This window comes from Sciurus carolinensis, chromosome 13, assembly GCF_902686445.1.
Source record: "Sciurus carolinensis chromosome 13, mSciCar1.2, whole genome shotgun sequence".
Taxonomy (NCBI): Eukaryota; Metazoa; Chordata; class Mammalia; order Rodentia; family Sciuridae; genus Sciurus; species Sciurus carolinensis.
Genome location: NC_062225.1, coordinates 7,437,528 through 7,449,849, shown reverse-complemented (window position 1 = coordinate 7,449,849; position 12,322 = coordinate 7,437,528). Strand labels below are relative to the sequence as shown.

At 37.1% G+C, this 12,322-nt stretch overlaps 1 protein-coding gene across 1 annotated transcript in view; it reads left to right on the top strand.

Annotated features, from left to right (window-relative positions):
* Window positions 1–12,322, top strand: part of Tsga10 (testis specific 10) — a 109,311-nt gene that overhangs the window by 2,517 nt on the left and 94,472 nt on the right. Inside the window, 1 exon segment of the mRNA XM_047522211.1 lies at window positions 5,576–5,704. Within this exon segment, the coding sequence (XP_047378167.1) occupies window positions 5,576–5,704 (129 nt within the window).

Sequence of the window (12,322 nt, the reverse complement as noted above, 5' to 3'; positions counted from 1 at the left end):
TCCCTGCATGAAGTGCTTGAGACCACAAAGTATCAGAAGTCTAGGTTTTGGATTTTTTTTATTTCAAAAAATTGCATAAGTCTAATGAAACATCTTGGGGATGGGACCTAAGTCTAAATACAAAATTCATTTATGTTTCATATACATCTAATACACATGGCCTGAAGGTAATTTTATACAGTGTTTTTGGTGCACCCACATTTTGATTTCAGCCCCACAGATGAGTTCACATGTGGAATAGTTTACTTGGGGTGGTGTGTTAGTGGTCAGAGTTCAGATTTTGGAGCATTTCAGGGTTTGGATTTTTCAGGTTGGGGATGCTGTGCTCAACCTGCATTTGCATTTTCCTGAGAAAAGAACCCAGGGCTTTTGTTTAATTCTGAAATGGGTCTTTGAGAATTAAGAAACATATTTTTCTCCTCTCGTAAAGACCCTTCTACAACCTTGGTTTTCCTCCAACTTTCACTCTACCTCCTTTTTTCTTTCAGCCATGCTTTCTAAAATAAGTTTACATTTTCTCTTTCCACTTCTCTAATCCACATTCATTAGTTAGTCCTCTTCAAACTTTTCCCTGTACCCCCACCACTGAAACTGCTTTGTTTAAATAATCAAAATTCATTATTTTGAAAATGTTCTATTGAGCAACTATAAAAATATTTTACTAACTATAAAATAAATGTTTTACTAAGCAACTTTGGTGGGCAGTTATCAGGCATTGGCGATATTATAGTTGTGACCAGACAAGAGCCTAGATATCTTGGAATTTATATTGTAATAGGGAAAGATAATAAATGTGAATAAATAAACAATGTAATTTCAAGTAGTGATAAGCACGATAGCTTAGAGAGTGACTGGGAGAGAGGCCATGTTAGGTGAGAGGGCAGGGAAGACCCTCTGGTATTTAAACCAAAGGACTGAGGATGAAAAAGGGTCAGCCATGCAAAGGGCTGTGAAGAGAATATTCCTGATGGGAGAAGCATGGGCAGAGGCTATGAAGAGAGGAGACTGGCACATGACTTGGTCCATTTGAGTTGCTCTCACAAAATGTCTACTTAGTAGCTTGTGAACAACAAAAATTTTTATTCTCACCGTTCTGGAGATGGGAAGTCCAAGATCAAGGTGCCAGCAGATTTCATGTTTGGCGAGGGGCTATTTCCTGGTTCACAGTTACCTTCAGGACATTTGCACAGGCGAAGGAGTTCTCAGGGGCCTTTTTTCTTTTTTTTAAAAAAGGGCACTTAATCACAACCTAATTACCTCCCAAATACTGCAACACCCTCCCACCAATTTTTTTTTTTGGTGCTGGGGATGAAACTCACGCCCTCAGACATACTAAGCAGATGTTCTGCCACCGAACTACACCCTCAGCCCTCGTACCATTTTGAGGGATATGATTTCAACATGAAAAGGAGGACCAATATTCAGATCATAGCAGTGCATTAGAGTAACAGAAAGAAAACAAAGCTGGTAGGTGAACAAGGAAGAGAGTGTCGAGTCTTTTAAGTGAAAGTAGGGCCCAAATCATGTTGGGCCTTAGAACATATGGATTTTATTCTTACTGCAGTAGGAAGCCATTGGAGTGTTTTCAAATGGTATTGTTTAATTTTACTTTTTAATTTTTTTTAACAGTGTGGGATTGAACCCAGGGCCTTGAGCCTGCTAGACAAATTCTTTATCACTGAGCTACAGCTCCAACTGGTACCTTGTTGTTTTAAAGTGATTGATTTGATTGTAGTGTATTGAATAAGCTGTAAGGAGCGATAGAAGAAGCAGAAAGACCAGAAGGAAACTTACAGAAATCCAGGTGGGAGATGGTGGCAACTTGGATTTGGGAGGTAGTAGTAAAAATGTATAGAAGTGCATGGATTTAGGATATATTTTGGAGGTGGAACCAGCAAGACTTGCTGATAGATTAGACGAGAGTCAGGGAAATAGATTAAAAACGACTCCTCCGTTTTTGACCTTGGGTTCATGCACAACTGATGGTGCCATTTGACACAGAGAAGACTGGAGTGGAGGCAGGGCTGGGAGAACAAGGGTGCAGGTGAGGGATTTAAGTCTGTGTTAGACTTGTTAGAGTTGCCATGGTGTGGACATCTAGTAAAAGCAATATAATGTGTTCAGTGCTCCAGTAGAGAGAATGGAGAGAGAAGATCCTAAGTCTTTTGGTTGGGGTGGGGGGACGTAGAAGTCAGAAATTCTTTTTAGTAGTTCTTTTCTGTCTTCTTTTAGCATACGTATTTATGCAATACTTTTATGTGGCAGCAGTCATGCTTTGTTGTAATTTCTGATTTATTTTTTCTGGACTTCTCTAGAGTAATTGAAGGTTGAAATTGTAGGTTTTTAATTTGTTTTCCATTTTTTATCCCTTTACACTAATATTATTGATTCCTTCACATTCTAGCTATTTAAAAATTTGATCAATGAATAAATACGACTTACAATCTGATAGCATGAATTAAAACTGATAGAGATTTCAGTGAAAAGATCAGTAGGATATGATGGCTGATTAGATAGTGGGAGGAATTAGTTATAATAATAATGGTAAAATAATATAGTACTTATTATGTACCAGGCACTATTCTGAGAGCTTTACATATCTTAATTCATTTAATCATCATATAACTCTATGAGGCAGGCACTCTCAACTGTCACCCTAGTGAATACCTAGTGAATAGATGAGGAAACCATGGCTAGAGAAGTAACATGCCCAGTGTCATGCAACTAAGAAGTGACACAATTAACGTTATGAACATTGGCAGTCTGATACCAAAATAAATGTTCTTTTTGTGTGTGTGTGCCAGGGATTGAACCTAGGGCCACTCAACCACTGAGTTACATACCTTATTTTGTATTTTCTTTAGAGACAGGGTCTCACTGAGTTGCTGAGGCTGACTTTGAACTCTCAATCCTCCTGCCTCAGTCTCTGGATCTGCTGGGATTACAGGTGTGCACCACCGCCACCAGCCAGAATGCAAGCTCTTAACCACTGTGTTTGCTACTTCCAATTGAGAATGAGCGTAGCACTTGCATTCTCTATATGAGATCTGTACAGAAGTACCACATTCTGTTCTTACGGATACTGGTGGTAGAGATCACTGGAATGTGTAAGATATTCAGGTATACCGAGGTGTGGAAATTTCAGTTACACTTACCTCTCTCCCCAGTCAGCAGTATTCTCTCCAAAGCTAGTGTGGGTGTGGGTGGTAAGTAGCAACCCCAACATGATTGCTCATGGTTGTTCAGTGGTTTGTGTGGCTGCTTCATGTTTTTAATTCCTAGACTAGCCTTATTGGTAATTTTGTAGGATTCCTATTTGACTTTGGTTTACCAAAGAGAAAGAACAATTCAATTTTGTCTCCTTTTGCAAACTGCTTATAAACCTCAACAAATTATATTGACACTTTTTTTTTTTTTTTTTTTTTTGGTACCAGGGATTGAGCCCAGGGGTGCTTAACCACTGAGCCACATCCCCAGCCCCCAGCCCATTTAATTTTTTTATTTTGAGACAGGGTCTCACTAAGTTGCTTAGGGCCTCCCTAAATTGCTATGTCTGGCTTTGAACTTGCAATCCTCTGCCTCAGTCTCCCGAGCCACTGGGATTATAGGCGTGCACCTCTGCCCTGGCACCTTCCTATTTTATAAAGAACAATTTACAATGTGTAAAGACACAGCTTTTGAACATTGCTTGTTCTTAAGATTATGATAAATAGCTGGGGGTGGTGGCACATGCCTGTAATCCCAGTGGCTTGGGAGGCTGAGGCAGGAGGATCACGGGTTCAGAGCCAGCCTCAGCAAAAACGAGGCACTAAGCAACTCAGCGAGACCCTATCTCTAAATAAAATACAAAATAGGGCTGGGGATGTTGCTCAGTGGTTGAGTGCCCCTGAGTTCAATCCCCTGTACCCCCTTAAAAAAATGTGTGAGGAAGACATATCCAGAAGAAATAAATAGTTACATACATTGTTTTATATTTAGTACATACAAAAGTGTCAATGAAGAAGTGATCATTATGTAATAGAGAAGATAGAGAAAAACTCCTGGAGAATGTGGAATTCAAGAAAAGCCTTACAAGTATCTAGTTAAATAGAGAAAAATGCATTTAAGTGTATGTATGAAGTCTGTGTAGAATAGTTTGTCTTTACTAGAGGGGTTCTTGGAAGTGTCAATTAGGAGATAAGTTTGAAAAAGTGGGAAGAGAACAAATTATGAAGAACTCTGAATATTAGGCAGGCTTAGACTTTAATTAAATAGATCCTAGCAATTTAAAATGTGGTACTAGCCAAATAGGATTTTCAGGGCAGCTTTATACAAATGCAGAATCTTAGGTTACTGAGAATAAGGGTCTGCTTTTAAACAAGATTCCCATGTGATTCATCTCTTCACTAAAATTTAAACAATCTTGCTGAACAGAGAAATCATTTTATTACCCTAAGTAGAATGTTTGTAACTAGAAACACACTTCCCGACAGAAATTATGTAAGAAATTATAGGATTTTGACGTAGTCCATAAAAACCTAAATGATTCATGATTTCAAATAGTCAGTGAGATTTTATGCTGACATTCTAGGTGGGGCAGTAATTATTGAAATGAACATAAAAGGAGGTTTGTATCTTGTTTAGGGAAAGGAGTAAAGGGAACTAAATCTGCGGTTTGCTTGAGTGTCAGGTTGCACAGGGTGCAATACAGGACCAGTCAATGGGGAGATCTTAATTCTATAATTCACTGAGGGAGATTTTGGAGAACAGAAGCTGTGTTGGAAAGAAACATCTAGGACGCTTATAGTAAATTTTCACTTTCTTTATATAATGGTAACTTTTATTCATGAAAAGAAAATACTTCCCTAAATTACACAATCTTTAAGATATGTGATCAGGTTAAAAAAAAATCTCAATGTGGAGGAGTACGTATAGTATACTAATGGAAAATCTTCAACTTTGTTATTTTGTACATGTGCAAATGTTTGTGTAGGTTAAATTCCTAGAAATCTAATTATTTGGACAGAAGCTGTGTATGCTTTTGTAATGTTAATAGATATTTACACAATCATTCTCCATAAATTCTGTATCAATTTATACTGCTACCACTGAGTATTAGGATGCTGAATTGTATATCCAATTTTTTTTTTTTTTTGCGAAGGTGATGGTTAAAAATGGTACCCTAGTGTTGTTTAATTTGTATTAGTAAAGGACAATCAAACTTTTCTGTTAATGCCCATAGTCTTTACCACACAATAGCAATAGCAAGAATGTAGCTAATGGCTATTGTGTTGGACAACACAGGCCTAGACATGGACTGCTTCATTTGCTACCTACTTGTATTTGCTTAGAACAGTGATAAGATAGGGCATATCTTTGAAAAATATGTTCAAGATCATAGTTTTATATTTTGAAAACATACAGATAAAGTTTTATAATGTAAATTCAAGAAAATAAGTTTCACCTTTTAACCAATGGGGCACAATTTAAAACATCATCTAAGAATGTTATGAATTTTCAAAATTTTTTGATAACTATGAGAAATCATAGCTTTTTAAAAACTAATACCTCTGTTTTTTCCCATTCTTTATACTAGGTTACCACCAAAGAACATCATTTTGGTCTAGGGGCTCCAGTTTCTGAAGCTGAAAAATACCAGAATACTCTCCAACTAGAACAAGAAGTGAGAAACCAAGATAGATTCATCTCTACACTGAAATTACAGGTTACCTTTAGTTTATATTTGTATTTCTCTGAATCTATTTGGGATGGGGACCTATCTTAAAATAAGAAAGTAGAGAATAAATAATTACTAATTCAGAGCTTATTTACATCTAATGGGTCTCAAATAATTCCTTTTTTATCTTAAGTATTTTGACATGCAGAGATTCAGGGCCACTGAGTGCAAACTGTATGCCTAGTGTTCTATCAGGTGTACGTAATCTCAATCTTAAATACATAATCTCAGTCTTTCCCAGTCTTGTGAATTAGTGGTGTTATTTCTGTTTGCAGACATAGGAGCTGAGGTTCAAAGAGGTTAAATAATTGTGACATTCAGACATTCGTGACAGTTAGGATTTTCCTGAACTTCTGAGTTAGCTGATATTTGAACCCAGTCCTCTGAACTCCAAGTTCAGTACTGTTTGTTTTTGTGCCTGACCCATGATACAGCTATTAGTAAAAGCTATTAAACTGGCTAGGGTCTTTAAGACATGAAGAATAACATGTCAGTGAGTTCTTATATTTTCCTTTTTTCCATATATCCCAGAAAGAATGCTGGAATAACTGGCAACTGGACTTGACAATGGGTGTAGCCAAAAAAAGACACTCCCCCCCAAAAAAAAATCCCTCCTGAGTTAAAGGACTAGGAGAGGGAAAACCTCACAAAACAGACAACTTTTAGACCTTAACTACTGAACACTATAGAGAAAACTAGAGCCCCATTCCTACCTGCAGAGGCCAAGTAGAGAGCCTTGCCTCTGAACCTTGCTAGGTTGTAACAAAGAACCTCAACTGTACCTCCTTGGACCTCATTTCCCACCCCCTACTCCCAGCCAGTGTGGTAACAAAGAAGGCTGACTGAGGAACAAGGACGTCCATCTTCACCAGGCAGTAAGGAGGCCCCAATCCCATGGTGTCAGTGGAGACCACATAGGGAGCCAAGACTTCTGCTTCCATTTTGTAGTAAGAGGTGCCCCTTCTTGCTAGGATGGTGGCAGTTGAGACCTCATGCTAAATCAGAACTCTTACCACTTCTAAGCAGAAGTGGGGCCAACCACCCATCAAGTCAGTGGAGGACATATGAGGAGCAGTAACAAAGCACCTCTGTTCTTCCCAGCTCTGGTGATGATAGCAGAGTTCTAGTGGAGAACTTGAACTTCCACCTCTGTCTCCGGTAACAAGGAGAGTGTACTCCTCAGCCTGGATGGTCCACCCCAACCTAGTATCTACTGAGACAGTGTCCCCCTTTTCTAGCAGGAGCAAAGTTATAGGAAGCCTCCAAAAACAAAAGATTCAGAGAGTGATAGTACAGGTCTCAGTAAAGAAATTTACTTGTCATCACAAGAATTAGAACTACTTGAGAAAAGACAAGAGAAGCCATCATTAAAATGCAACATGTTACAATTGTCTGACAAGGATTCTAAGGCATTCATCATATGAATGTTTCAAAAAGCAATTTTGAGCCCACTTGAAACAAACTATAGAGACTAAAAAAAAGCGTTGGTTGCCAGGGATTTGGTGGGAGGGAGGGATGAATAGGTAGGTGGATACTGGGGTTTTTAGGACAGTGAAGCTGTTCTCTGTGTGATATAGAATACCAGAATGAATACATGTCATTGTACATTTAAAAACCCACAGAATGTACACTACCAAGAGTGAACCTAGGATCAAACTATCACAAATATCATTATTTGTTCATCACATCTAACAAGTGCTCCACTGTAATACAAGATATAAATGATAGGGGAAATTGTTGGGAAGATAGAAGGGGGTTTGTGGGAACTCTCTGTACTTCCTGATCAAACAAAAATGTCTCTTAAAGAAAAATCTATTAAAAAAAATAACACAGGAGGTCTGGGGATACATCTCAGTGGTAGAGTGCTTGCCTACAGGTGCAGGGCCCTGGGTTTGATTACCTGCACCACAAAATCAAATTAAAAAAAAACAAAAAAATGAGAGAAAAATTTTCAAATCATTTATCTTATAAGGGCTTAATATCCAGAATATCTAAAGAAGTAAAATTCAACCAAAACAAAACAATTCAATTTAAAACCAGGCTAAAAGTGAGCTTTGAAAACCTGCTAAGTAAAATATGCCAGGCACAAAAGGACAAATATTTGATTCCATATATATGTAGAATAGGCAAATTCATAGAGACAGATTTATTATTTAATGGATACAGAGTTTTTTTTGTAGGGGGATGCTGAAAATTCTGAAAATAGAGGTTACGGATGCACAACACTGTATAGACTTAATGCCACTGAATTATATATTTAAAAATGGTGAAAATGCTAATTTTATGTACATTTTGCCATAATAAAAAGTTTAAAAAATACAGTAAATACTCAGTGCTCTCAAACAGCAGAATGGAGAAAGAACTTTAAGAATAGGACAACAGAAATTACCTAATCTGCAATACAGTGCCCAGCAAAATTCAAACGGCATTCTTCATAGAACTAGAAAAAGCAGTTCTGAAATTCTTTTGAGAAAATAAGACACTCAAAATAGCAAAAGCAATCCTTAGCAAGAAGAGCAAAGCAGGAGGCATCACAATACCAGACTTAAAATCATACTACAGAACTAGTAGCAAAACCAACCTGACACTGACACCAAAACAGGCATGAAAACCAATGGAATAGAATAGAAGACACGGAGACAAACCCACATCAGTATGGTTATTTGGTATTAGACAAAGGTGCCAAAAATTTAGGCTGGAGAAAGATATCCCTTTTAACAAATGGTCTTGGGAAAAGTGGAAATTCATATGTAGAAGAATGAAATTTGACCCCTATCTCTCACCCTACACAAAATTCAACTTGAAGTGGATGAAAGACCTAGGAATTAGACCAGAAACCTGCAACTGCTAAAAGAAAATGTAGGCCCTACACTCCAGCATGTCAGCATAGGAACCAATTTCCTTAACAAGACTCCTAAAACTCAAAAAGTAAATTAAAAAATTAATAACTGGGCTGTAGGGGATGGTGCACACCTATAGTCCAAGAAGCTCGGGAGGCCAGGGCAGGAGGATCTCGAGTTCAAAGCCAGCCTCATCAACTTAGCAAGGCGCTAAGCAACTCAGTGAAACCCTGTCTCTAAATAAAATACAAAAAAAGGGCTGGGGATATGGCTCAGTGGTTAAGTGCCCCTGAGTTCAATCCCTGGTACCAAAACAAAAACAAAAACAAAAACAAAAAAAACTGGAATGGTATTAAATTTAAAAGCTTCCGCACAGCAAAGGAAATGAATGTGAAGAGATGAAGAGAGAGCCTACAGAATGGGAGAAAATTTTTGTGACCTGCTCCTCAGGGGATTAATAACCAGGATATACAAAGAACTCAAAAAACACCAACCCTGCCCCCCAGTAACTCAGTCAATAAATGGTCAAAAGAACTAAACAGACACTTCTCAAAAGAAAAAATACAAAAGGTCAACAAATACATGAAAAATGTTCAACATCTCTACCAAGTAGGGAAATGCAAATCAAAACTACACTGAAATTTCATCTCCAGTCAGGATGGCAGTTGTCAATAATACAAATATACAGGTTGGCAAGGATGTGGGGGGAAAGGTACACGTACATTGTTGGTGGGACTGCAAATTAGTGCAATGACTCTGGAAAGCAGTGTGGAGATTCCTCAAGAAACTAGGAATGGAACCATCATATGACCCAGCTATCACACTCCTTGGTATATAGCTAAGATTTAAAATCATGATACTACAGTGATGCAGTCACATCAGTGTTTATAGCAGAACAATTCACAATAGCTAAGCTAGAGAACCAACCTAGGTGCCATTCAATAGATGAATGGATAAAAATAATGTGGTATATATACACAGCTATAAAGAAGGATGAAATTATGTCATTTGCAGATAAGTAGATGGAACTGAAGACTATCATGCTAAATGAAATAAGCCCATCCCCCCAAAAAATGTTGAATGTTTTCTCTGATATGTGGAAGCTAATGCAAAATAAGGTGAGGAGTGGGGGGGAATTTCATCAAGATAGAGGTGAGATCAGTAGTGTAAACGAAGGGGATTGAGGAGGAGGAAGAAGAGACCAGCAAAGGGAAGAACAGTGGAATGAATCTGACCGAACTTTTGTATGTGCCTGCAAGGATGTGGCATGGTGGGTCCCAGCATTGAGTGTATTCACTGATTTTTTTAAAAAAAGCAAACTGTAAATGGATTGAAGAGATTGGTGGAGTGAAGAGGGGTGGATGCTGAGGACTGAATTGGAGCAGGTTGTATTCTGTGCTTTTGTAATTATGTCTGGGTGTATCTTGGTGTTATAGATAACTAAAAAGAATTAAAAAAGAAATTATCTAATCAAATTACCTAATCTAAACAACAGAGAGAAAAAACATTGAAATAATGTGAATAAAGCCTTAGAGTCAGGTGGAACTTTAACAAAAGGCCTAATGATTATTTTCAGTCATCAGAGTATAAACTGAAAAAAAAAATCGAAAAACAATTGCTGAAAATTTTCCTAACGGGTTACCAAAGACTTAAAATAAATTTAAAAAGGTGAGAGAACACCTAACAGGAGTCACTCAGAAGATACATGCCAAGACATTTTCATAAACTTCTGAAAACCAAGAGAGAAATGATGCATTACTTATAGGGAATACCGGTTCAAGAATGCAGACTTTTTTAAGCCAAGAGGGTAAGAAGGGAGTAGTGTAGCATCTTTCAAGTGTTAGGAATAAAGGACTGTCAACTCCCTATTCTGATCTGGCAAAAGTCAAAAGTGTCCTTGAGGAATGAAGGGAAAATCAGGACATTTCTCAGATGAAGAAAAACTAAGAATTTGTTGCTAGTGGAGCTACCCTAAAAGAAAAGCTAAGGAATTTAACCAGAGAGGAAGTGGTAAAAGAAGGAACATTCAGACAGGAGGAAGGAAGGAAGGACCACATATACAATATGGAGAGCAAAAATATGGGTAAATGCAATAGAATTCCCTTATTTATTTAGTTTTCAAATATCATTGAATGTGGTTCTCAGTGTATGTAGAGGAAACATTTAAGATGAGCATTTTATTAATAGGGGAAAGGGGTCATAAAAAGAGATAAGGTTTCTATACTCTCACTTAAATCAGTAAAAGGTAAGCTGTGGTAAGTTACATTTATGTACTGTAATACCTAGAGCAACCCCTGAAAACAGGTATACAGAGAGTATACTCGAAAACACCAGAAAGAAGTCCAAATGCAATTATAGAAAATGGAAAAAACAGGAAAAACTGAACAAAGAAAAACCGGAAAGTTACACTTAAGCCTTAAATATATAATCACATTAAATATAGTCTGAATACACCAATTAAAAGACGACTGACGGAATAGATTTAAAAAGCATGACCCACTATATGCTGTGTGAGAAACTCACTTCAAATAGAGTGATACAGCTAGGCTGAAAGGCATGCAGAGCCAAAAGGAAAATAATGAAACTGCCCCTGTTTTCAGGTGACATGATCTAAAAAATATGATTATGCGACTGTAACTCTACTTCATGTACAATCAGAAGAATGTTATACTCCATTTATGTATGATGTATCAAAATACATTCTACTGTCATTTATAACTAATTAGAACAAATAAATAAATTAAAAAAAACAAGTGGACTCGTATTCTGAAAACTACAGAACAATAATGAAATAAAGATCTAAACAAATGGAGAGACATGTTCATGGATTGGTGCATCAGTGTAATAAAAAATATCAGTTCTTTCCAAATTGATATATTGGTTTAATATAATTGCCATCCAAATTCCCACAAAAACACTTTTGAAGAAGATTAAACTGGAGTCACTGTCCCTAATTTCAATATATACAATGTAACTACAGTAATCAAGACTGTGTGGAGAGAGCATAGACAAATGATACACAATAGAGAATCAGAGATGATTTTTAAAAAACACACAGATTGAGGTCAATGGAAGAAATGGTCTTTTCAACAAGTGATGCTAGAGCAACTGGATATCTCAAAGAAAAAGTGAACTTCCACCTAAATCTCACATCTTATGCAAAAATCAATGCAGTTTGAATAGGAGAAATTGGATTGTTCATACATTCCTGTTGGGATTATGAAATAGAACAAAGATGCTAGAAAATTGTTTGAGACTGTTTTTAATAAGACGAGACACACAGTTACCAAATAATCCAGTGATTTTGCTCCCAGGCATTTATTGCAGAGAAATGAAAATGTATAGCTACTCAAAACCTATATGAAGTTGATCACAGCAACTATATTTGTTCTAGCCTCAAACTGGGAAAACCATAGTTTTCTTTTAGCAGTCTATGGTTAAACCGTGGAGATTCATACCATGGAATATTACTTAACTATAAACAGTAGATCCACATAACAACTGGAATGTATCTTGGGCATTGTGTTACATAAAAAAATGACAGCTTGTATGATTTTATATAACATTCTCAAAATGATAAAGTTACATGGATTAGTGGTTGCAAAGAGTTAAGGATGGGGAGGAAAAATGTAAATATAAAGGGGTGACAGGAGGGTGATGGAATAGCTCTGTATCTTGAGCAATCTTTACATATGAGAAATGGGATAGAACAATTTGAACATACTGTGTCAGTGTCAAATCTCTGGATTTGATACCGAAATAATTA